At 43.8% G+C, this 27,108-nt stretch overlaps 1 protein-coding gene across 2 annotated transcripts; it reads right to left on the bottom strand.

Moving 5' to 3' along the window:
* Positions 1-1,189: 1,189 nt before the first annotated feature.
* rgl1 (ral guanine nucleotide dissociation stimulator-like 1) lies at positions 1,190-27,108 on the bottom strand. Of its 2 annotated transcripts, none has more exons than XM_037115025.1 (18): positions 26,606-27,108; positions 10,958-11,068; positions 8,759-8,967; positions 8,588-8,662; positions 8,256-8,446; positions 8,016-8,140; positions 7,690-7,905; positions 7,493-7,596; positions 7,247-7,331; positions 6,556-6,645; positions 6,132-6,218; positions 5,863-5,895; positions 5,638-5,759; positions 5,233-5,322; positions 4,901-5,084; positions 3,618-3,869; positions 3,386-3,500; positions 1,190-3,007 (listed from the first exon to the last, which is right to left on the bottom strand). In XM_037115025.1, exons 1-18 carry the CDS (start codon positions 26,762-26,764, stop codon positions 2,820-2,822), a joined length of 2,436 nt encoding a protein of 811 aa, XP_036970920.1. In that variant the 5' UTR covers positions 26,765-27,108; the 3' UTR covers positions 1,190-2,819. The 2 variants fall into 2 exon arrangements, with proteins under 2 accessions (XP_036970920.1, XP_036970921.1); XM_037115026.1 differs by lacking the exon at positions 26,606-27,108 and adding an exon at positions 13,593-13,803.

Here is a 27,108-nt window from a genome sequence, read left to right as displayed (position 1 = left end):
CTGCACTATGTAACTTCAGTGAGAGGGCAGGATCACAACATTAAACACATCTTTTCTTCAACATACAAGTTTTCAACACATAACATTGTTATAATGTAATGAGTTTTGTTTGTAGTTGGCACCTACTTTACATCTGACAAACTCATACAAACCGACAGTGAAGCTGCACTCAGAAACTGTGGGGGGCGCCAAATCACACAAAGTGCCAATTTCTACATAATGTTGCTTTAAAAAGGCACGATCAGCAGAGAGTTTCGTGTACGTTGGTGGTAAGAGCAGGCAGACTTTCTGTTTCCTCTTTTTAACCTCTCTTTAAAACACATTTTTAGAACAGCTTTCTCCTGAAAGGTTCCCTTCCTTTTTTTAGTTTGTTTTTTAGTTTGTTTGAGTAAATTCTTACTTTGCTTGTTTTATTATTGTACGCATTGCACTGTTGCACAGTCATTTATCTGGAATTATTACTGTTTGAATCTTTTTGTAAAGCACTTTGTGTGCTTTTTTTGAAAAGAGATGTACAACTCTAGTTTAAAGATAATAATACAAATAATAATTACCAATGAACATATTTGAAGTTTCAAAATGATTCAAGAAATAGCCAAACATTATGAGGTAGTCATTGTAGTAATTTAAAGGTTATTTCAAAGAAATGTAAGATGTGTTTCTTGGTATTACCACATACTTACCATGAAATATGCGGACTTGGTAAATGAAGTGCCTGCGCTGCAAGTGGCAGCTCAACATATTTTATTATTTCTAGATTCGGCAGTTTGTTGGGCAAAAATACCTTTTTTTCTACATGGCTGCAACTTAATGGAATAAACTTCCAGTATCATTGAAACTCACTGAAGCAAAGGGAAGTTTAAGTAAGCGATGGAGAAATGACTAGCTATCAGTATCTAACAATAGGGTTCTGTTTACAAATTCCCTCTTGGTTGTCCATGTATGTTATTCTGATGAAGTGAATGGATATTGTATTTGAGCCTGATGGTCTTTCAGTGTTTGGCATCTCGCCCCGTCAGAGGATCACAATGGAAATAAGCCAGCGGCCCTCATGGTGCAATTTAATCCTTGACAGCAGGCATGTGATGACTCTCTTCAGGTAAATCACTAGAGTATTTTATGATTGTCACATAAATGTAATCTGGTGAAATGATACCTTGAAAAAAAAAAAATCACAGAACAAGCATCATAATAATGATAATAATTTATTTATTCAGGTAGAGGAAGAGTCTTTGGCAGTGAAGAACACAGGAACTGAGGGTGATTTAATGAGAAGTGGAGTGAAGTGCTGCGTGGAGATAAATGATTGGACCATTAACATAAGGCCAACAGGGAACCAGTTCTCCCACATTCACCGAAGGGCTTTACCTGGTTGATGACGACACAATAACATAACACTTTAAGATCTGCAGGAGTGGATGATGAGCGAAAGGGACAAAAAAAAAAAAATGACATTGTGAGTGTTTTTCCACAGAAAATGTGGCAGTTATGTGACAGGTGATAAGTGTTAGTGACGGTGCTGTTAAACGAGGAGTGTGCTCGTGAGACGGACAGATGGCTGTTTGCTGCGTGGAGAGGTGTTTGGCTTTTGTGTGAGTCATGAAGTGAAGTGTCACCTCAGTGAAGCTTTTCAAAATGTATCACAGTAAAAATCTGGCACTGGCTTTTTTTTTTTTTTTTTTAAATGACACTCTGAATTCGTTAACATTTACTTTTACTGTTTTTTTAAAGTCCTCCATCAATGCTCTCCGAACTGGCACATTCCTGGCCTGAATCATGTTACAAAAAAACATATAAAAAGCAACAATTACAAACAAAAATAGTAATTCATTTAGTGAAGAGGGAGAAAAACCACTTACAGAGCGGCTTGCTCATTCTTCTCTATTCACATCCATTGGCATCTCCTACCAACTGACAAGTGCAACTCTATAGTTCATATAATGAAGGGCAAAGAGGTACAAGTATGCATCAGTCTGAGACACTTTGTGGTGCTTTCTATCCCGAGGAAGTCAGTTCCCCCCACGCCGTCTATTATCTTCCCCACGCTGAACGTGTGAGAATGAGAAAGAAAAGACTTCCTGGGTCAGAAAATCAGCACAGATTTAATCTCTACACCCTAAAGAAAGGGCAGGTAAGGCCATTTTAATATTTGCAAGGGACTTGTTAAAACCAAGTAATGGAACCAATCAGAACGCACGTAACACTGCATTCGTCACACAGCTCATAACACGAGAGGGGCTGAACAAGCTGTGCACACTGTGCACGGGTGAGGGAAAATAATGACATCACAGATCCCGTCAATCAGTTGATCGATATCATTCGGAAGACTGTCAGAGGTCCATTCATTCATCGGTAAAGGCAACGGGACTGGACGCACCTGGTCCACTTCTCCTTCCACCATCAGTCTTTCTCTTTCTGCATTCACCACACTTCCAGAAAGGTAAATATTCAACTAGACTAGACGTCACAGAACAAAAAGAAGTTTGTTCAACATACACAGAATACTGTTGGAGGTCAGGAGTTTGGCTGCTCCCATAACATGTGCAAAAAACCTGTCATTCTAAAGAGCGAGGGCCACATGGGGTCGCCGTTTCACTCTTGTCGCAGGCGTCACTCGTCAAAAAAGTCCCACTGGCACCGCAGTCATGCTACACATCCATGGTCCATATTAAGGCTGAAGAAGGGATGGTTCAGTTCAGGGTCAGACTGCAGAGAGTCTCATCCGTCCTCATCATCCAAAGCCCATCAGTTCACATCGAGTCCATACCCAGTATTGTCCTGGATTAGTGGTGTAAGGGCCCACAGCTGGATCCCCAGGGTCACAGTGTCACCTTGCTGAGTCTTAGCGACAGGCTTGAGCGGTGCTGAGTGCGAGGGAGCGTGGAGCTACACCTGCTCCTCAGCTGGACCGGCCGACCCGCCGAGCCTCGCACCCGCAGCAGGAAGTCAAAGTTGGCCGATGTGTTCATGGCGTAGAAGACGTTGGCGTTGTCTGGGATCACCAGTTCTGAAAGAGCAAATAAATAGAGACGAGAGAAAGTACTGTCAGCGCCGGTATGAAGTTGAGTCAGCACTCCGTGGGTCATTGTGATTCATTAACTCTGGAAAACAGCTGATCAGTGGAAAACACTGCAATAATTAAAATGCTGGATTGCAAATACAAAAGGTGTTTCATAATAGTTTTATGTAGTAACCGCAGCAACAGCTCCTGTTTACTGTAAACTCCCATAAAACATGTGGCAATATATCCTGAAATTACACTGATGGAAGATATTATCTGAGGAAAATTAGCACAAGCTAAATAATCTCAGTTTTTGGAGTGGACCCCAGCGGAACCATGAAAAGTTTCAAAAGCAGAGTCTTGTTTTTTTTTTTTTTTTTTTACCTCTGTCCTCAGCGATGACTTGTACCAGCTCGTATCCCTCCTCTGGCTCCACCTCCAGGTTGTGCTTCGCCATGGCTCTAGAAATCACAGCCGGAGTCTTGTCTTGGTTGGTCAACTGTTTGAGGGGTAGACAAAAAAAAAAAAAGATTACTCACACAGGTTTTGAAAGATATTTAGTCAAAATGTAACCATGGAGCTTCACACAGGAACACAAACACACATGCTTATTTACCAAAATGCTCTTATAGAGGTTCCCGTTGCCGTGCTCCAGACTGACTCTTATGATGCACGCGTCTTGCGCCTGTGTGTTATAAAGCGGGGTTTGACTCGGCGAGCTGGGGCTCAAGGGCGTGAGGGAGACGGAGCGTCTGTGGGTGCAGAGGGGCCCGGGGAGCGAGGGAGACGCAGGAGTCATGGAGACACTGGCCGTCGATGAGCTGGTGTCCATGGAGTGAAGTGAAGTACAAGAGGAGGATTCTGATAGCTGAGGAGACATACCAACAACTTCTGGTTAAATACAGATACATTTAACCAATACTGGATCATTTTGATTATTCTGATGTTAAACTCGCAGCCATCTATGATGGTGGAGGGTAACGTGACTTTGAATTACTGGAGCAAAGTGACACCTGAAGGGCTCAAAGCAGATAAACTGAACTGTTACTCATTAAGGGATTGTATTATAAATTGTTACAGGGGAGGGAGACAGGCAAACTGTATTTTCAAGGAAAGGTTGTCAAGATTTTGAAAGAGCAGTGGAGGATCTTCTCTCATCTCATCAAGATTTTATTTTAAAGCCATAAAAATGCTTGTTTTTGTTGTTTTTTTTAAATCAAATAAATCTTTTGTGTGCTGCATGTGTAATAAATGTGTCATTTTGTCATTTTGTGACACATGAGGGCTCCGTTTTAAAAACAGTAATGATTAGCGAGACGGATCGATATGTCAGTCCTGAAAAACAGAACGGACATGCATCATAAATCTATTAATGTTTGAGCATTTCTCTGCAGAGTTTCCTGGTGACAGCTCCCGCATTCACTTCACTCTGCACAGAAAGCAGAACTGCAGTAAAGGTCAATACATCAAAAAAATGTTAATGTGTCACTGACAACCCATTCCTCATAAAAATAAAGAACTGCTGGAAATTATCCAGTAAACATTATTTTGTCCTCCATTATTTTTGACAGCAGCTAGCAAACAAGCAACTTGGATCTACTTGATCTAATGTTTAGTGGCTATGTAAAAAAAAGATTACACCATTAACATATTAAGGTTTTGTTTTGTTTGTTCGGTTTTGGTTTTTTGCTTTATAAAGTGATATATTGATTTATTCTGCGGTTTTAGTTATTAACTGCAAATGGACAGATTAGATTCAGATTAGTCTGAATCCGGCATCAAAGCAATTAATCATACTGGAAACTAAAGTCAAACATAGATTTCAGCCATCCTACATATACTTTTCACACGGCCAAGTATGACCAAAACCAACACATTTTCTCCACGGCATTAACCCACCTTGTTCTGCTGGGAGTCGGAGGTGTGTGTGGGGGTGAGGCCCTCGCTGTCTGACGGGCTGCTGGAGTCACTGGAGGAAACGCTGACCGAGTCCATGCTCTCCCCGGAGCTGCCAGTAGGAGGCGAGCGTGGCGTCTCTCTGACCGGGGAGCTGGCTGCATTGCTGTCTGTTCCAAGGAACAGCCTGGAGAGGAGAGGAAGTCAGCTATTAGATAATTAAATAAATAGGTCACAGGCATCCAGTGCTTGAATATGACAGGAGAGTATTCTTAACTTGATTTAAAACTAGACCCTCCTTCCATTAGGTTATATCATTTCCTAGCTGTACTCACAGGCTGAGTCTCTTCACCATGCTTTTTCGAGGTTTGGGTGAGGTTGGACTGCTGTCACCAAGACCTTCAATCTCACAGGACAAGGCATAGCTGCAAAAGAGCACATCGATGAGTAAAAAAACATCATAATATAAACATAAAAAGATCACCATAAAAAACCATAAAATCATGTGCCCACGTGAAAGTGAGAGATGATAGGAGAACATAATAGATCAGTAGGGAGTGAAGACGGGACAGAAGAACAGCAGGGAGAAGCGACGAGAAAGAAGCCTCTATTGTGTTTTTGTGTTAAACAATAGGTCCAACAGACCATGACCTCATGCTCTAATGTGCTCGTTATCTAATGGATAATGGTGAAAAACAAGGGGGAAAAAAAGAGGCATTTTGTGCAAAATCAGCAGTTACCTCTCCTCCTCGCTGAGCTGAGTCTGGCTCTTGAACCAGCGGAGGAAAGACTTCTCCGGAGTCAGACAGTAGCTGTTACAGGCCGATTGGAGCAGCTTGATCTGAGCTATCACCTCGAACTCCTGCGGAGTCAGAGAGAAAATACCACCAGCGTTAGATCTTTAAAAACCATCGGCCGAGCTCACCGTGTGATGATGGTCTAATCGTGTCAGAGGAGGCACTCACCCTGCGTCTCTTCTCGAAGTTGATCAGAACACCCTGCGGAGGACACAAAGAGCACGCTGTCAGACCCCCAGACATCACATACCAGCGGCCGCTTAGACAAACAGCATTAGGTGGACCACTCCGACAAAATTCCTCACGCACTCATGGAAACTTACGCCCCAGTTTCTGACAGCGGTTACACAGACCGGCTCTCAGATCCGCCGAGGTGCGCAAACTCACAGACACATGCTCTCACACAAATTCAGCAGGTGTCAAGAAACTCCTCTTACCTCCACCAGGTCGGGCAGGGCCGTATCCAGCATGGTGAGGTCGGTTAGAAAAGTCCCCAAGTACGGTATCGTCCCTTGCATCGCTCCCTGTGGAGAAACACCAAGTTGTGATATCTTTGAAACCACATTTAGATTAAATAAATACTTTTAGGAGGCCACAACAAAGCCAGAGACTAATTTACACTGTGGTGGTTTACAGACGCCAGTGTGGGTTTAGCAAAATACAACACGGGCTTATTGCAGCACATAGCGCACTGAGTAAACAAAGCTGAGCATGTGGCTTCATCACACTGGAGAGGCTAGAGCTCACTTTACAGTACATTGCCTGAGAGGAATTTGTTGTTTCAAATTATAAAGCTCTGTTTTTCGAGACTCTTTGAAAACTTGGCGTTGTTCGTCAGGAGCATTGGTCTCTTTGTCTCACCATTTCCTTCTGCAGCTGGAGTCTCTTGTGGGTGCGTTTCTGGTGCTCCTTGGCACAACTCTCCAGACTGGCAAACTTTGAAGTACCTTCCTGTCGAAGGAAACAAAAAAAAAAACCCAACAAAGCGTCAAACCAGAAAATGAGGTCACGTTTTCAGGATTTCAGTCAATGAGTGGAGACACCACGGGTGAACATTTTTCAACAAACACATCGCCATGAAACTTGATTACGACAATAATTTTCTAACTTTCTTTCTAGTTTTATGTTTAAGTATGCAAATAATGCATTATCTTGTTAAAAAAGCGCTCATTTGCATAAACTTGCAAAACAGAAATCTGAACAAATCAAGCTTTTCTGTTTCGTGTTTTTGAAATATTCATGTTAATTCAGTGCTAATCTCTACGTCAACACTGTTGACGCCATTCAAAACATCTTACCACGTCATCAGGAATTAAATGTTATATAAATCAGGTTATGAACTATATATGAAAAAACCCTTCTGTAAAAACCAAGATAATTCACCAAAACAGAAATCTGAGCATTTAAATGTGTATTTTGTACGTCCTCTCGGACCAGTGCATGAAAAAGGTGTTTTCACCCATAGTGTCTACCCTTAAAAATGTTTACAAGGGCACTAAATACACAATAATTTCCCTTTGGATGTGAAATAAATGCTGAAATTTGAACTCACCCTCATGAGCAGCTCTCTGCTGGTCAGGTAGTTGTTGTGATCGGAGAAAATGTCCGACAGTTCCTCAAATGTCTGCATGCTGTCTCTGCGTAGGGCACAGATTCATGTTAGCCAACGGTAATATCAGCTAAATTAAACACATGCAAAACAAACACCTCACTGATGCTGTTCAATTCTGCCAAAGGGCTGATTCTTCTATCGAGACTTGCTGAGATTATCTGCATAGCTGAGAGATTGGAGGCTTACTTGTGCACACAGGCCCATGCCCTTTTCAGCCTGTACAGCGGGTTGGACTGCAGCGCAGAGACGATGGCTCGCAGAGAGGAGAAGTTTTTGCGTATTCGACACTCCTGTTAGAACGCAACAAAACAACAGTCATGACCTGGTCCCATTTTTTTTTTTTTGCGGTTGGTTGTTGGATGAATTAGTGTGTCTCTTCTAACCTGAGCGATGTCTATCCAGCGCTGGATGATCCGCGCTCTGACATGTGGCCTGATCTGTCTGTGCCTCAGTATTGTGCTGACCACGCAGGCCGCCACGGCGTTAAACTGCGTGATGGTGGCGCGGATGGTGGGCGCGCTGTGCTTGTTGTGCTTCTTATCCCTCTGGGACCAGATGGAGCCCAGGCAGTGGTGGGGTACGACCTTTTTAAACAGCAGCTAGAGCAGAAAAACAGGCTGATGTTAGGATGATGACACCGGCGAAACATCACAGAGGTCTAACCTGCTCAACCCACACTGCCAGTCCGTCTCATTTCCCCTTCACTTACTGCATCCATGTAGGTCAGCTGCTCAGCCACCAGGTCGGCGTCAAACGACAGGAAGTCCTCCTGGACCTCGATCTCAACTTCCTCGTCCTCCCCCAGGCAGAAAGAACTGTTGCCGTGGAAACCAGCTAAAACCAGACAAACATGACACGATTGAAATCACAGGAACTTTGACACTTAGGATGATTCAATCCATAGTTCTTCACCAAACTTTATATTAAAGTTAAAAAAAGGATTAAGTACCATCAGCTTCATCCATGCCAGCCTGACTCTGCAGCTGCTCCAGCAGACCCTCTGCTCGTCTGAGAGCCTCGGAGCCCGGCAGCGCCCTGCGCAGGTAGTCCATCAGCCTGTGGAGACACGGGTAGTCAGGCGGCTCCTGGAAGTCTTCGGGGCACTGGTCCAGCCAGGCACGCAGGATGGAGGCCAAGGCGCTGTGGAGGCAGCGGGGAAGAGATGTTAGAGTTGAGATAGCTGACAGCAATAGAGGGACAGGTGTGATAAGTTATAGGATGTTATCTATAAAAGCTGCTCATATGGAATTGATAGTGGTGAATATATAAAATGTATCTCACTTCCTGATGGCTCCATTGGCTTCAGAGCTTCGGCATGTGCCTGAGTCTTGCTCATTTTCTTCCACGCTTCCGTACCTGCAACAGAAAATAAGGCGATATTAACAAAACCCACTAAAACATATAGTGAGTGCATTCTTTTGACTTTATGCAACACCTGGCACCAGCCCCTACCTGTCCAGCAGCAGCTGCAGTACAGTCTGTGTGCTGGCGAAGGCTCTGTAGGTGGACAGGAAGATGGAGGTGTAGGTGAGGTCGTTGTCTCCGAACGCCGTCAGCAACGTCTCCACCAGACGCTCCAGTGTTCCAGCACGGATACTTCGGATCTTGCAGGTCTCCAGCTGGCTCACCGTGTGGCCGGGAGGTAGACGGTCGCCCTCCGCCTGAACACAAACATGTTTTACAGTCTGTTAATCCGCTGTGACGTGAACTGAGGAGTGATTTTTATTCACCGCAGGGACTTGGCCGCTGCTTCCAAAGCTTTTCTTTTTGCTTTGTTTGGCTTCGGATGCACGTCACCACAGATTAATACTTTTAATGTGGCAGGTTGTTTTGGTCGTCATCTCCCACAGTTAATAACGGAACAAAACGTAATTCATTTTGTGTTGTATTTTATTTATAGTTGGCACCACCCTTTTTTTGTCTGTTGCCTTTTTCTCCCCCTGTTCTACTGGCGAGGCTTATTTCTCTTGAAGGTCACATACGGTGTTCATTTTCAGGTTCATGCTCTTATTCTGGGTGTTGACTCTTTACGCAGTTTAATGTTCAAAAAACATATTAATATTACAATTTATTAACCAATTAATCTCGAAGAGGATCAGCAGATTAGCTGATCAAATGAAAACGACTGTCAGCTACAGTCGTCTTGGAAAAGGAAATAAAAAAAATAGTGCAGGAAAACGGCAAAACATAAAAACCCTGACTTCAGACGGAGATGGATGGAGGGAGGAAACAGTACGGACAATCCTGACCTATATTTAATTTCTCCAGATGTGTCCGACTATTGTGTCCACAGGGAAATAGAGCAAGCCGGTTGCAAAACAGGCGGGGAGAGAATCGGAGAAGAGGTGGCACAGACGTGCAGAGAAAAGAGACCTTGGTGAAGTTAGCACGCTACAACAGGAAATGCTCCAATCTGCTTTTAATCACAGCAGACCCCTCCTCCTCCTCCTCCTCCTCCTCCTCCTCCTCCTCCTCCTCCTCCTCCTGAGTCCCTCCAGACAAGAAAGTTCTCCCACCTCTCCCCTCTGATAACAACATAACACTGAGGAAATACCGCTATTTATCTCGAGTGACACACTGCACAGTCATGGACACACTTAGACTTTAGAATTCACAGTGGATTAGAAATACACTGAATCTCCAAACAATGTCTGCTCACTCTGTAAACAATGCGTCAGTGTCGGCGTACAAACCCACCGATTGTAATTGCCGTAATTCACTGACAACTGACTGTTCATACTAAATACACTGACGTCTCAATAAGGATCGCTCTCCATTCTGCTCCCCCTTCAATAGACAGCACTGTATAAAGCAGCCATGTTGTTTTAATTAGCTTGAATACAGTTGGCAGCTCAAGCCATCGTCAATACGTCAATACAGTTTTAAAGCCTCAGAGCTGTTATCTACATTGTCTTTCATGTGCCAATTCCTCCCCCCTCATGTGAAGCACAGAGAGACAACAGTCCAACACACAAATTAACACAAGATCCTGTTTTTCCTCTCTTGTGGACAAAAGAAAATCCCCATACATCTGACTGAGAAAACACACGAGGAACGAAGGATAATGCCCCTAATTGGCCCTTCTGTGCAACATAATAATACACTGTCTAACGTCTTATTATGCTGGTATAAACAGCAGCAGTGGAGGAAACTGCACTGAAGAAAAAAAATGCACAACTCAAGAAAAAGCCTTTAAATCCCCCCCCCTCCTTTTTTTTTGTCATAGCAGCATTTTATAAAACTCCACTGTACGTAGGGGAGTGCAGCGGTTCTGTTGGCAGCCGGGAAAGTCAGGAAATCACATGCTGCAGCTGAACGGGCCCAGGTCTGGTGAAACTGTTGATTTTCAGCAGGCGACTAAAAAGGTGTTGTCTGAACTGAGAGATACGGTCTGTTTGAAACAACAGAGAGTTTGCTTTTTCTGGAATGCTTTTATAAACCATTTACACGTGATAAATTCCAGAGACTTTTCCACTTCAGATTCTGCAGCGCGACAGGTTGAGAGAGCGGAAAAAAAAAAAAAAAAGCCTGAGTGTGATCTGTTTTTTCGCCGAGGGGTTTGGAGCCTGACTCGTCTCCTCTTTCAAAAAGCCTTGTCAGCTGTGATTCCGTCACACTGAGGGAGACATCAGACGGGACCCACTCACTCACCCCGAGCCATCGCGCTCCCTTGTTGGCGGCCTGCTGGATCTGAACCCTCTTCAGCGTCACATTGTAGATGGCTCCTTCCTCGACTTCCTCCCCCCAGTCCTGCACCGAGCTCTGGAAGAAGAGACAGAGAGAATGTTAGAAAAAGCTTCAGAAGAGAGGAGAGATGAGTTTTGGGGTAAAAAAAAAAAAAAAAAAAAAAGATAACAGTTTCCAGTGAATAGCTGCAGGCTGCAGAGTTGAGATCCACAAGTGTCACTGCAATAGTGAGCTTTTTTTGGAAAAGCAGAAGGAAGAATGAGAAAAAAAAAACCAAAAAAAAAAACAGAACCACAGCGCTCTCACAAACTAGTAAAAGAAGGACTAAAATGCAGTAAAACATCAAGAATGACCAGCTCCCCAACCCCCACCGCTGCAGCCTGCCAGGCCTCCCTCCCTGTCTTTACTCCCTCTTTTATTCCCTATCCATCTCTTTCACCATGTCCTGGTCTCTCTGGAGCTGAAGTCAGAGCTGGACTCCTTTCCCCTTAAGCTGCAGATAGGAGCCAGAATGGCTGAAGTCCCTAAAACAAGCCCCCAACACAATAAACCAGGACATTTGCATCACTTGTTCTCTCTGTTGACATGTTTCTGTCGTGTTTGTCTGCCTGTTCATACGAGCCAAGATAGCTTGATTACAAATCTGTGCCTCGAGAGCACAGCCGCACACAGAGCAGCTCATGAGACTAAACGGATTCGTGCTCATCTTGCCCCATATGCACTGTTGTCTGTCTCTGGTTGTAAATCACTGACGCGCGGCGGAGTGCGCAAACACAAACAGAGGGGATAGCAGCGGAGAGAAATCAAAATACAAAACTTCTGCTAAGCGAGGGCGCGCGCACAAACACAGACCTGCTGAGACATCAACATACGGAGACGAAAACAGAGGCAGAGACAGCGAAGGAGAGGCCAAATATAAACACCACGCATGCAGTATTGTGGCCAAGTCCTCACACACACACACACACACACACACTCAGGCCGCAGCGGCCAAGATCACTCTCACTTGTCCCCACTTTCATTTAGACAGCTCACTGGCAAAGTCCACACTATTCCCCAAACAGAAGGGGTGCCAGAGAGGAGGTCAAGGGTCAAAGTTGCTGTTAACAGGCTCAATGGACGATCCTGGAGGCCTGGTGGCACTCAGCCATGACCGGGCCGTGTTTGGGTTTGAACAGAAACATGTGATGCTGAGATGAAAAGAAAGCCCAAACCAAAAAAAAAAAAAAAACAAAGAAAGAGAAAGAAAGGGGAGAGGAGGAGTAAGAGGGCTTTTAACGGGGATCTGGCGGATGAAACCGACAAGCGTGTCTGCACGTCCTGAGATGGATTTGTCAGAAACACGTCTACATGCCTGTACCCCGCTCAGCATCTTGTCCTATGGTCAGTTAAGTGCACGTCTCTCTGCCTCTGTCTTTAGCCGCCGCTGGCTGCCGGCTGGATGGATGGCTGGCGCGGAGACAGATAAATACATCAGTGCATGAGTCATGCAGTCCACACACTCCCAAAACAATAGCGGGAGGTCTCTGTGCTGGTCGGCCCGGGCTGCTGAGTTCACAGTCTGCACACACACAGCCCTGCTTTTTGTCAGCCACAGAACTGGAGATGTTTTTCAGAGCAGAGTTTTAGAGAGAAAAAAAAAGCTCTGCTCTCGCTTTGTGCACCAAGTTCTGGGCTTATTGTGGGACAAAGTTCCATGAGCTCGCAGGAAAAATGGAAGAAGAGTCTCACCAGCCACCAGAGAGAGGAGGGTCGGGGAAAACTGCACAGCAGATAGGGGTGAGTTTAGAGAGAGCATCTCAGAGGAGCCTGGGTTGGATGTAAACAGGAGATGAGTTGTTTACTCTCTGCACTCACTCTGGTCCTTCCACAGAAGATGCTCAAAAAGTGCACAGGGAGGGCACTAAAGTAAGCAAGCAGCAGCCTTTCTCTGCTCAAACAGTGCTCATTTGCCTATCACGCCATCAGCTGTGCGTGAAACAATACTCCCAAGACAACAACAACAACAACAACAACAACAACAACAACAGTTGTGTGAAATCTTTGGCGCTGATCTGCTGGTTTTCCTTTTGTGTTTTCCTCGCCTGGACGCAGCTGGGACCCGTGGAGAGGCAGGGGCCTCGCCAATTGTTCCCTCTCCGTTACACCGTGGGCCCCCAGACAAAAGTTTTCATATCCACCACCATCAGGGAGGGGAGAGCTAGCGGATCGAGTTCATATTCTGGCGAAGTCGGCAGGGGATTTTTGTTTTTTTAATCATTATTATCCCTTCCCCCTCCCCTCTATCCCCACGTCTCCAAACTTTACGCGACATCTTTACGCGCAGACTATGTAGGTTAAACTGGATTTAAAGCCGAGTAGAAACAATCAAAACTCAATGTTCGGACTGTTCCTCCCCACCGTCCCCCTCCTCCTCCTCCTCCTCTCCTCTCTTCTCCTCTCCCCCCTTGATCCGCTACTTTCCCAAGCCTACATACACCCCCCTCCTCTTTTTTCTCCCCCCACCTTTCCCTCTTGAACCCCCCTTTCCTCTCACAAACCAAACAACAGAGCACAGGATGAAAAACCAAAGAGAGTTTTTTTTTTGTTGTCTTTTTACCATTTTAGTTTTCCAGGCGAATTTCATGGTGAGCGTTTCTTTCATGATCCGGGGACAACATCAGAGCTCGGGAATCATCCGCCAAAGGAAAGAAGAAGACGTGGTCCTTATTTTTCTTTTTTACGAAGAAAAGACAGAAAATCCCAAGCCCTCGCTGAAAATGTTCTTCTCCTTCACTACACACAGACACTTCCGTCCGCTCCAAGCTCCAAATCCTCCTCTGTCTGTCAGTAGGCTCTCCCTTCTTCTACTGAATGGCCCAGCTCCTCCCACTTGCACTCACAACAGTCCCGTTTCAAACTCCTCCTCCTCCCTTTTTGTCCGACTTTCATCACACTCTGACAACAATCTGCGCGCTCAGACGCAGGCTGGCTTCTTGATTTGTGCTTTGCGCAACACACAATTACGCACAAACCATAAATCTGTTTCCTGGGAAGTTCATAGCCACTCACACTGATTTTTGTCATTTGTATTTTTAAAGGATTTGACTTCCTCCTTGTTAAAACGAACTCAAGCAACAACAACAACAACAACAACAATAATAAACAAAAAACAAAACATTATTTTCTCTCTCTCTCTCTCTTTCATTTCATGATTGTTGCTGCCGTTTTATGGATTTTTTTAAAAGTGACAAAACTTGACACAAACTTGTGTTTTGATGTCTTGGATGATTTTCCAATTTTGTTTTGTGCTAAATTCTATAATATTAGACTTCGGAGGTCAGATTAGACTAACTGTCAATCTTTTTGGTGCCATACTGCTTTGGTTGTCTTGTCAGGTGGATATATGGTAACACATGAGGAATTTCACTATATAAAAGCCATAAATCTCAAAGATACCTACTTTTTTGACTTTTTGCTGAAGCCTAATATTAACCTGATTCAGTATAGCACTCCTTTAAGTAAATAACTATCAACTGACAATTACAGTAAAAGGATCAAAACTGATTTGTAAAAGCAGCGATTATTGTATTTTTTATTTATTTATTTATTTATTTTACCCACACAATCTACCTGGTCACAATCCATCGCATACATTACCCACAATCCCAGTGGTCCGCAACGGTTGGAGATGACGACGATTCGTGTTTGTTAGGCATTGGTTTCTATGGTGTTATGCTAGTAGCAGCTAATGTAGCCTCAAGCTGCTAGCCTATCGAACGGACGAGGAGCGGTCTACAGTCAGAGGTGTGGTAGGCTAAATTAAAATATCATATATAGGGAAATCTTTTGTTTATATAACTAGATGCTAACTATTGATAATAGCAGTTAATACCTCCAAGCTTCATAGCCCAGTGAACAGTTTGTGTAGCCATGTTTGATTTCTTCTTCTGTGGTCCCAGCAATAAAAACCCTTCACCTCTCTGTACAGTTTACCAGAGGTGGGGTGGGTTTCATGTCAGTTTATTATCATAATCCACACTTTTATTATTTCTGTATATTTTCTAATATGTTTTAGGCTACTTGTTAAAGATGTAAACATACTGGGAGTTAAAAAGTGTGTTTGTTTGTTTGTTTATTTATTTATTTGCTTCTGGCTTGAAGTTGCAGCAAATAAGCTAACTTAACTTTGTTTAGATAGCGTCACAATAGTGTTGGAGCTTGAGCGCACTGTATTATTTACATGGAGGTTCCGCTTTATTACGTGACATTGTCAGATTGGCAAATTCTAACCAAATTTTTAAGAAAATTTGTGAAAGAAAATGTTTGCTTATAGACATAAATAGCTTGTGGCGCTGTATCTTCAGTCAAGTGCCATCAGCCTGTATGTGCGATAACTGTCATTTTTGTGCTATGATTTTGCCATCTGTACAATATACCATCAAAAATGCCAAATGTGCCATAATATACATCATTTTGCCATTTTGTGATGTTAACATTACAAGATGTTTCTTGTCTGCGCTGTCTTGTTTAAACTCACTTCCTGATAGGCGTCTTGTGACCTCTTTCGTTCACAAGCACCGCTGTTGTTTATAAAACACAATTAAAAGATGGTATTTAGTTAGTTTCATGTATTTATTTCAGGAGCGTTGTCATCTTCTTATCTGTATAGATACTGCTTTTGTCTTGTCTTCCATGTTTATGTTTAATATATCACAAAATTTTATCTGTTTAAAATGCGCTGACTTTTCTGCCTCAGTTGATTGAAAAAACTCTTTTGGTCTAGTTCAGGATATTTTGTAATTGCCTGCATTTCCACTTAGGCTCCAGATTTGACTCATTTTTAGAAATTTATACCCGTTAAAAACGGAAGATGGAAGGAAACACACTTATTGTCAGAATAAATATTAAAATGAAGCTTTCATATGAGTGGATGAAGTGATGCACTGTAGCAGCTGCAGCCTCGCGGCCCCTGCGTGGGACAATGCAAGGAAGGCTGGAGATGCCGTCACCAGTACTGTGCATTGTCAGTGACATTGGAGGAAAATAGGCTCAGTGTGAGAATGGGCAACACTGTTCCACTGTTAATGTGCCTTCACACGTACTCAAACAGCCCACTTGTGTGAATAAACGGGAAGATGTGAATCAAGTAGGGACTTTGTGTGGGGGGTCTTTTTGTACAAAGTTGTATCGTAAACACAGATCAAATGTGAGCAAGCGGCAGTTCATACGTTTGTAGTCGGCTGATGAAATAACTGAACGACTGACTCAGAGTCCCGGAGACAGTGCAAACGTTATGATCCTGACTGTCATCTGGCTCAGTGGGAGATATGGCTAGACCTGCTGTATGTGTGTATGTGCGTGTACGTGATATATTCACCCACTCCTCTGGCTCCCATAACACCAACACATAACCCCAGCGTCACACTGAGCGTCACACTGAGCGTCACACACCGCGTTGTCAGCACACACAGATGCACCTACACACACAAGGTCCCCACTTTGGGTATCTTTGCTCCCAGAAGGCCAGGGAAGCCCGGTGTGCGTGTTTGTGTCCGTGTGTGGTGGTGGTGGTCATATGTCTTATCTGTGGCTCTTCTTGCTGACTGCATATCTGGCCGGGCTCCAGTTCCCAGGCCGAGCTGCCCCGCTGTCCACTTGGGTCTCTGGAGCTCTGGGAAGCCCAGAGGGGCAGTGGGAAGGTTGCGACCCCACACGACCTCCAGCTCAGCCCCGAGGGGGATAGAGTGTTGGTCTCACAGTGGGAGCGATGTCACATCGCAGCGCAAACAAGACGTCTGACAAATGTGACAGCCGCTGTTCCGTCTGATTGATGACGGATGAGCAGATGAGTACGCACATCTTTCAACTTGAGATGAGAATGTACATTCCATCCAGGTCCATTTAACTATAATGGTATTCTAATGGGACACATCGGATGAGGCCTGGTCTATAGTTTAAGGAAGAGGAGGCCACATTTCAGTAAATGCCAGAGCAGTTTTTAGGTATTTTGTTCTAAACCCAAGTCCTTTAGGGGCTCAGTTTGCTTGCTTGCCAAAAGTTAGATGAGATTGATTGATGTCTGTTCTCTAAACATGAAGCTACAGCAAGTGGGTGGTTAGCTTAACTCACCACAAAGACTGGAAACATATAGCCCTCTAAAGGGACCAAAATCCAGCTACAAGAACCTCTAATGCTCATTGATTGAAGATATGATATGCGACATTTCTACATTTAAAATGTTTTTAAATGATTTACCTTTTTTTTCTTTATATACGTACATTTTGTTGAATTGTGTACTTACACTAAACCCATTCAAATCCGTAATTTTATTCAGTAATAATAATCAGTAATGATGTGTTTATTTCGGTCGCCTACCCCTATGACTTCCCGGTGAGTCAGAGATTGAGGAAGGAATCTGGTGAAGGTGTGTCATCCGTGAACATCTCTGCCAGCTTCACGTCAGATAGATTTTTATCAGCGATGCAGCGCTACAGGAATGAGTCCTAAAACCTGAAAAAGAAGTTAGCTCTTTTGAACTTCCGGTACCCTTATCTCGAAGAGGTTTTAATGAATGGGGTTTTTGGGTAAATGCCTGAAATAAGGTCTGTGGTTACCACAAGCTTTCACTTTCTGTTCTACAACATAAAATATGTTAGTGAATACCCCACAGTTGAATTATAATGTGTTAATGTGATTGCTAACAAGTGGCTAAAGGAGACTCCAGACGCTCTCGGGGACATTATCAGTATCTACTCACGAGTGCTTCTTTGTAGAATTGATTGATTGAACTTGTTATACTAAAATGCGTACAGTATAATATAGTAGGAAGCTTTCTGTAGTGACATTTAAGTCTTTTTAAGATTTTATTTATGCTTCAAAAATCACAAAAGTGGAGATTATCTGTGGAGATTATCTTGCTGAACAATGCGTGTGAGTATCATAAGCCTGTATTTTCCACAGAGTTTATTTTCAGCAATAATCAAAATCTCACAGGCTTTTTGCCGAGGGAACCATAGCCATGCTTATCTCTGGGTTAGCCTGCAAAAGCACGTCATCTCTGCAGCACTCTATGGTGGTTGTTGAACCCTATAGACTACAAATCCCATGATCCCACGACACTTACATCTCTGGTTCTGAGTTTTAAGAGACCCCTGACAGCAGAGATTACAAACTGTGTGTTCTAGACCTTATGTCTCATTTGTTTAACCTGTACAAAAAAACAAAGCGCTGGAATGACAGGGTTATGTCCATGACTGACCGAAAACAGTGACTTCCTGGAGCCTTATCACCGCTGTGAGGTCTGCTGATTGCAAGTCAAGCTGCTAGTCTCATCAAGTCAATGAATGCAGAACACTGAATATAACGACACTGGATGTTAATTGTGTTTCTTACATGACTGAATGCAAGTTCTCGTATCCGTACAGTAGGTAGTAACTATAGTAGAGTAGTTATATTACAGTTCATTTCCTGTGTGTAGTAGAGTATAATTCAGCTTAAGAATCTTGAAGTTTCCTATCCTTATATTTGTGACTTAAGTCTAGAGCTCTTGTAAATGTAAGTGAACTGTAGGGAGACAGATTTCCTGTAGCCTTAATGTCAAAGTTAACGATAACGTAGCAGACTTGATTGTTATCTTCATGCTGCAGTGTTTGAAAGGCTATGAAATATCGCATATGGCATTCCTACAGAAAGCACAGCCCAGTCCTCAAGTTTTCCTTTTCTAATGACGTAATTACACTTAGGAAAGCCCTTGACGAGGGTTCCTGCTATTATTGAACTTCCCAAGCACGATGGTCCTCTTCTCCCTGTTCCACCGATTTTAGAACAGGGAGCCACGGTACAGACAGAGAGGGGACAAAAACAGGAGGAGTGCTGCCTCACGCTGTTATTGCACCACTGTGGGGAAAAACGCACATTCCAGGAAATCTCCCACTTCCTGCCTCCAGCCTCCTGACTCCAGCGAGCCTGCTGTCCTCATACCTGACTGGCTGGGGAGCCTCTCTGGCCTGGAGCATGGTCATAAAATGGAGGAGAGGATAGGAGAGGATAGGAGAGGAGAGGAGAGGAGAGGAGAGGAGAGGAGAGGAGAGGAGAATCATCAAAGTACTGACAAAACAGAACAGTGATGGGAGTGGGGGTCTCAGTGTTTCCATCCAAGATAAGGAGGTCATGTATCAGAGAAAGTGCTGAGATTAACTTGAAAGGACATTATCTCCTCTGTGAGTGTGAGCGGGAGAGACAGACACAGACGGGAAAGAGTTCACAGAACAGCCAGAAACTGTGAGGATCCTCACTGGCTGAAAGACAAGCGTGATGCAACAGGACCGTCATGCACCGGCTTCCACAGAAAAGAGCGATTTCATATTCCAGACCGGAAATAGACGCTCTGCTTTCATTCTTTCCTGCTGGATACGAGTAAACACGGAGAGGAGACTCATCATTTTTCATCCTGTGAGAGGAGTTAGCGCCCGGCGACCGGATCCAAACTCTCGAGTGGAAAGTCGTCGCCGCTCCTGTGCCTGAACCAAACGTGTCACTACTTTCTGTTCTTTGTCCGCACATTCTTCCTGCGTTATGCATAGGTACGCACACGGTGTGTTTTACTGTGTGTTTGTGTGTGGTTGGTGGGTTTGTGTTTCCAAAGCATACTGCCCAGTAGAGGGCAGAGCTCATAAACCGCTGTGTTTATCCAGAGTCAGCAGAGGTTTTTTTTTTTTTTTCTTTTTTCGCCAGAGCAACAAAAGTCAAGAGGTTGAGTTTATGGTGTGGGGACAGGATGATCTGCTGTAACTCAATAAAACCTCAGAACGAGACAATCAAAGCAAGTTTAAAAAGGTAGTTAAAGAGCAGTGCGGCGGTGGCCAGGCACTCAGCGCGTCCATATGCTTATCTGAACGTTATTTAATGAGGTTACAGCTCAGCAGATGAGTGTCTGTGGATCCAGTAGGAGAAACAATGAGAGCAGATAGATAAGGCAGGCCAGGTCCTCTCTCATAACACGCACAGCTGCATTTTCTGTCTTTGTTTCTGTCTTCTTCGGTCAACTGAGCCCTTTGTTCAAACGGCCACATTAAAGCTCTGTCTGCCTCTCTCCCTCCTCTCTTATGTCATGTCTCTGCTCCCCTCAGATCTATTGTCCTGGCTGTTGTGGAGCTCTCTCCCCGTCTCTCTCTCTCTCTCTCTCTCTCTCTCTCTCTCTCTCTCTCTCTCTCTCTCTCTCTCTCTCTCTGGAAGGGTGACATCATTAGTTTCCAGTAAAGTCCAGAGCTGCAGACCGAGCCCACTCCTCCTCCTCCTCCTCCTCCTCCTCCTCCTCCTCCTCCTGCACACTCCACTTTAAAACACCGCTGACCCTGCAAACCAAGATTCATTCAAAGGAAAGGGTGCTGCTCAAAGTTTATTGACACCAAATAATATTTATATTCGGGGATGTTAAGGCTATAAAAAAATTGGGAAACAGATTTACTCTTTCTTAAACCAGCCTCCATATGGGGTCAGCTGGACCGTTGCATCAGAGCGAGGATAATCCTCTCTGTAGCTATGATGACTCAGATGCTGGTAGTTTAGGTAGTTTCAGGTGTCTCAAAAGGGTTACGGAAAATTAGAGTCCCACCACACACACACACACACACACACACACACACATATGCAACCCTCCCCCGTCATGGGGCCCCAACTCTGACCCCATCCCAGATCTAAGCCCCGCTAAGCCTTGAATGAATCGGTCTGGACTGGCTCGGCTGTCTGTCTGACCCCCCTGCTAATGAGAGGTGGACCATCTGTTGCCCGACAGATACATGCTACCCCAAAGTTGTCGCGTATGCAACAAAAACAACACGCAGCATCAATGAAGCCGGCAACACACTGGTGACAAGTGCCGCCAGAAAAGAACTACCCACTGATCACATCGGAACGTGCAAAATCACACCTGCGTTGACCATCGAGTTATTTTAAAGCTAAAAGGATAACGCGCTACAGTGCTGTTATTGTTAGATTGAAGTGTCAAGCATGTGTAGGAAATGAAACTGTGCAAGTGATGCACAACAACACACATCAGAGCTGCTGCTTTAAAGAGGCAGTAGCTGTATTGTATGTGGTGCAAAAAAAAAACAAGCAGTTGCCATAACAGCAACCAAAGTATAACCCTTGCTCTGTCACATCAATATCGACACCTCAAACACTGTGCAAAGTTGTAATATATATATATATATATATATATATATATATATATATATACAAATACATCCTGCTGTTTAACTTAAACACACCAGATGTATTTCCTGCTCTAAAGTTGGTGTTTTTCTTTGTGTTTGACCTCGGCGGACTTATTATAGTTTACTAATCTGCTGACATACAGAATGTGTGCGTGCTGACCGCTCACATTAATAATTTGTACGGACACCAGCTGCCTCCAGCCTCGCACACTCGCACACAAACGCTAATACACACATCACAAAGTCAGCTTGATCCCTGTCATGCGTCTTGGCTAATACTGCGAGCCCTGCCTGAGCGGGAAACGGCGTAGAGAATTTAGTGTGTGTGTGTGAGAGAGTGCGGTGGGGGCACCTTGCCACACACACAGTCACATAGATGCCAGGACCATAAAAAAACTAAATCAAAGAGGGTTCTGCTGCACATATTGCCTTCTGCCTCCTATCAGCCCCACACACACCACCCCAAAACACACGCCCATCTCCATATGGTGCGATGAGTTTCTGCCCCAGTTGAGCGAGCTGCTCCTGCGGTGTTGTTGCACTGGGATGGACGCTCTGTTGACAGGGACAATGCCCGCAGTATTGACTTTTCACACCAGTCCCATTATGCGACCTAATTAGGCCCCAAGATCACAATCCTGAACCTCTGCAGAGCCACAGGCTACCAGACAACTTGACACGCTGGGGATCACCAGAGTGTGTCAACAACTTCTTAAGTGGTGGACTGAAAGGAGAATGGTGACCGAGACTTGGATTCTGGAGAAAAGAGAAGTGTGGTTGTTTGTGAATTGTGCAATTTGAGACAGAACATAATGGGACAGAAGCACATTACTGTCCCTCCACTTGAGCCTTGTATTGTCCAGTGCTTTTGGGGTCAATCAATACATTGATTCTGTTCTGTATGGTACTCCTCCAGCTGTGTCATATATGAAGTGTGATACTGATAACATTCAGCCACTAAATGTGTCAATCCATCTCCCCCGCATGCCCCCACACATACTGTTTGTCTTTTGTATGTAATTGCCACTGTTGTTAAAGGTGCAATAAGTACGAATGTACATAAGAAAAATAAATAGATGGAAGTACATTGGGGAAGAAGAGCTCAGGGATGGCCAGCTGGTTAGCATACTGAGTTAAATAGATATCTCTGCAACACGAAATATAGGCATCATAACTTCAAAGCTGCTACTTATTCACATTCTGTTGATAATTCGAGTGAATTTTTGAATGTTTTCAACAACAACAAAAAATCTGTCCCCTCAAGTGGATGCCATTTAGCTGTGCTACCTAACACTGCTAAGGTTACCTAGCTAATTAAAACATTTTTCCACAGACTGGCAACTCCCAAGACTGTTGATCGCTGATCAAACACAGTGATATTAATGCTGTTATACTATTGGCTCAATGATTCACAATCGTAATAATGCTTTTGAGGAAAAGAGATACCTCTACAAGCTGTGTTGATGCATTTTTATTAAAAAACGATTTGTCTGCATGAATTTTTTATCAACATGACCTTTAGCCAACTTTTGAGATGGATCTGTATTTCATTAACATTTTACAGTTGCACAACTGAAATCTATAAAGTTTTGCACTCATTTACAGGGAAACGCTCAAGAACTAGTCTTGGCCGGATGAGTGAATCACAGCAGTCATCAAAACACATGACAAGCAAAGAATGAAAACACTGGAAATGGAAACACTGAGACGTCACTGAGCATCAGCACCAAACGTGCACTTCTCTGTTCAAAAGGACAAGAAAGGGGAAGGAAGAGTGCTAGCTCAGCTTTCTTATTTTTTTTTTCAATGGAAAACACCGCATCATCGAAAATGTCCCCTCTCTTTGCCTTTGCCCCTGTTTTCCCTGTAGAAAATCACTTCTGCATTTCCAGAGAATGACCCCCTGAGGTTATTGAACCACCCTGCTGTTTAGTGTAACCCAACGGGTGCGAGGTGTCAGCTGACATTCCCTCTGCTGGTGCTTTTATTGACCGGCATGTGGCTTAATTGTATTGCCCTATCACTGACAGAGATAGAAGAGTATAAAAGTTTTCTAAGGTGCAGTCAGGGCAGTGACATGTACTGTGATAACCCACTGAGATTGTGTGTACTTGTCAACGCTTTCACTTAGGGCCAGCTGGGTTCACACCGGTCAAGACCTTTGCTATTCCTTCCTGTGACACATCTTGCAACATCCAAATCATTCATCTTATAAGATACATAGATCCATTCTTTGTGAATTTCATCATCCACTGTTGTTCCATCTTCTTCTCGCTCTCAGCCTCGTGTGAGCTATGATGTGTCTTAATGCCGGCGTGTCATTACCCACAGTGGACTGGACTGGATAATGTCTGACACCTCAGCACTCGTCACTTTTCTCTGAGCTGAACTGTGGACCTGACAGCAGGCTGATTACAGAGAGGTGATCAGTCCAATCACTGCCTTTATGGCATGGTTTCATAACCTCGTGTAGGTAGGGAAATAGTTATCTAACAGGAGAGCGGGGGACACCTGAGAGCAGTCCTCCAGGAGGAGAAATTGAGGAGAAATTGTATAATATTGTTTTATAAAGAAGGCATCATGCTGGGGTCAAGAAACTTCCACAAAAGACTAAACTGAAACAAACTTCTCCTAAATTTCCAAGATTACTCCACTGACGGTTTTGTTTTTCTCTCACATTACTTTATTGAACTCCATATTGCCACCCTCTTAGTTCCCCCTAGCCCAGCTGCGAGGCCAATAACAACCCAGTATTGTAAAAACAGTCACAAGGTTTGAGTTTCTGACACGTTGAATGATGCATGTAAGCCGAGCCTCACTTCGGCCGCAGCATTTCAGAGAGTGTCAGCGTCTGCAGGCTAACCTCCATCCTTGTAACCTTAAAAAACAATTGGCGGAAACAGTGATGTGAGACGGGAGGACACGTCAGCCAGGAAGTCAGATAGGCAGCGAGGAAGAGGAGGAGGAGGAGGATGTTCTCCCAATACAACCACAGTCACAATGTTGTAGTCACCCAACAGAAATGATAGAACTGTGACTGCAAATTAGGTTGTTTTCACTTTTCATAGTAATGATAATGGAGATTAATTACAGTGGTGGAATACATTTACTCAAGTTAACATCCAGAAGACTTGTGCTGTGCTTGAGTCTTTTCTTGAGTCACTTTCTTCTACATTTCAGAGGCAAGAATGGTACTTTTTACTTCACGACATTCATGTGAAGGTTTCATTTACTAGTTACTTTAAAAATGAAGGTATGTAAAAATGTGTTGACATTGTGTTGATATTGTGTTCAATTATACGTATGGGACAGTATAAATAATAGATAACCTCGTGCAGGTGTCACTTTGGTCTCTGGGTAATTCTGATCTGTATTTCTTACTTTTTCTTTTTCCAGTTTTTTTTTGCGAACCAATCAGTCGATTAATGGAGAAAATAATCAGAGGAAAATGAAAAAACAACCATTAGTTGCAGTCCCACCTAAAATAGTTCAAGATGAGCTCCACCTCATCCAGCTTCGACACTAATATACTGCATTCACATGAATAAATGATTAATAATAATATAATGATATATAATTAACAGTCAGCTATTCCCTTGTGTACATCAAGAACATTTCCCTGATTATGCTTACATATGTTTACATAACATTGTCACTGCGAAATCTTCCTGATATCATGCTGTCACATGATATCAGCACTGAGGCAGGTGGTGTTCAGCGTCTTGCTCGAGGACACTTCAGCAGGCTGTTTTTTTTTCCTGACCTCAGGCTCCCTTCTCATTGAATCTCCATGTGCCGCCATGTCTAAACACTGAAAAACATTTTCGCCTCAGCCTCAATACCACAAGTGCGCACATGAAAACAATCAGCGACGACTAAGCCGGAATTAGCTGTCGCTGCAAGTTGTTTTCTGATAATCACTCTGTTCTGAGGAATCCGTGACGTCACAGAAGGAATCAAGCAGAGGTAAACAAACAAAAATGCACGCGAGTTGACATTAAGTGTAAATGCAGGCAATGTTTTCGTCACGCTCTGCATATTACAGTCAGTGAGGCGTTTGGGTTCTGAAGCAAAGTGACTAAAGCCTCTTCTGCGAACTCTGACCAGTCACACACACAGTGAGTAATAAGAGGTAGTTCAGTGAATGTGAATTACTGCTTTACACAAGAGGTCAGCTGTCCTCCCGCCCGTGTCGCCAAAGGTTACTGTCTACTTTGCATTATTGCGATATGAGCTGTCATCTTGTTGCATACGATTTCCCTGAGTCAAAGTCAAACTGAGGAACTGAAATTTAATAATTTGAGAAAATACAAAGCCATCGCTGCACCAGAGTTCCAAAATATCCACTATTAAGCAGTTCATTTTTTGGTCTATAAATTGTCAGGAAAAAATGGTTTAAAAAAATGTCCAAGATGACATCTCAAATTGTTTTTCTGTGTCCACAACCCAAATACATCAAGTTACCATCACAGAGGAGTAAAGTAACCAATAGATATTCACATTTAAGACACTGGGATCAAGGAACTCAGACTTTTTTCCTTAAAAGATTACTCAAACCAATTAACCATTTAACTAAATATTTGGCGGTTATTTTTTTTATAGCTGACAACTAATCACTTCAGTTGAGGATGTTTTGGACTTGGCTTCAAAATGACCCTCTCTTACTGTACATCACACTGGTGGTTTTATGTAGGAAGTGTAGACTGCTGAGCGCAGGAATGTGTCACTATCAGTTAGCTGTTGGTGTGACCGGCAGCCGGGCCAGAACTGCTGAGTCCAGAACACCCTTCCATGCGCACACACATAAAAGTTTCTTCCTCATCATATGTAAAAAAACAAAAAAAGGAAAAAAATCAACAAATGGAACAAGTGAAAATTGTCTTAAAACCACACTGCTGAAACCAGCTAAAGTCCCATTTATCTCAACAAATCGTTTATTCCTATGTGCCATATATTCACGGTGATGAAGTATTTTCATCTAGAAATTCGACAAGTGTGTTTTGAGTGGGCACCAACACTCTCCACAGTTCTCCTCTCCTATCACTCTCACCATGTTTCTTACCATCGCCGCAGCCATCCAACAAACAGACCTTGAAGGAGACACAAACACTTCTCCTCACTGCAAATCTTTAGCTGTTCTACAGTTCCAGCCCTTTTTTTCTCAGGGAATTTCTTTTTCCATCTTAATCTTATTCCTTTTTCCTGTTCCAGATACTTAACGGCATCACTTCCCACCCTTGAATCTATCAAAACCACCCAAACCTTTGACACCAAACAATGGAAGCCACAAGGAAGGTCATTCATTCAGAGGCCGACATCTGCCAGAGTGTTTTACAAGACTGGAAGTACCTGTGCTTTCCCCCGAAAATCAAAACAGACTCAACAAATAGACACAATCATTCCTCCGTGTACTGACCCAGTGGTGGGGGCTGCTCTCTGGTGAGCGAGGCTGGTACCTCTGCAGGGAGACCCCTCCTTCCCCCTCCAGCAGTAAGGTGCAGTCCAGGTCCGGACAGTTGTGGTGGGTATTCGCAGGCCAGGGCAGGAGGGTGGCTAGAGGGTAGTGGGAGATCATGCTGACTGCCTGGATCAGCGGCAGGGGTGACAGGGATGGCAGGACATACTCCAGCGCGGACGGCAGGGTGGATGAAGATGAAGAGTTGGGATGTCCTTCAGGTCTCGACTTGCCAGATGTTTAGGTGGCCTCCTCCTCCTTGCAAACTGGACTTGTCTTCAGCTCAGAGGTGTAACTAATGGTCCTCTCAAGTCGTCTGCCTTCCTGTTTCTCTCCTCAACCACAAAACAGTTTCTATCTTCCACCTCTGTCTTCTGTTTTTTTCCCCTCTCGAGTGCGTGGAACTTGGCTTGCCAACAGCTCTCAAACCACATGAGTGATTAAAGTCTATTGTCTCTCCCTCT

Source organism: Acanthopagrus latus, chromosome 11 (genome assembly GCF_904848185.1).
Source record: "Acanthopagrus latus isolate v.2019 chromosome 11, fAcaLat1.1, whole genome shotgun sequence".
Taxonomy (NCBI): domain Eukaryota; kingdom Metazoa; phylum Chordata; class Actinopteri; order Spariformes; family Sparidae; genus Acanthopagrus; species Acanthopagrus latus.
The sequence above is the reverse complement of the archived record's forward strand: the minus strand, read 5'-3'. Positions and strand labels throughout refer to the sequence as shown.

What these genes read in the sequence shown, in the direction of transcription:
- rgl1 (XM_037115025.1), bottom strand. Translation starts at nt 26,764, where the DNA reads ATGATCTCCCACTACCCTCTAGCCACCCTCCTGCCCTGGCCTGCGAAT. An exon ending in GCCAATGGAGCCATCAGGAA is followed by an intron (nt 8,447 to 8,587) that starts GTGAGATACATT and finishes CTGCCTCCACAG; the next exon opens with CGCCTTGGCCTCCATCCTGC. An exon ending in TCCAGCTGCAGAAGGAAATG is followed by an intron (nt 6,219 to 6,555) that starts GTGAGACAAAGA and finishes GTTTCTCCACAG; the next exon opens with GGAGCGATGCAAGGGACGAT.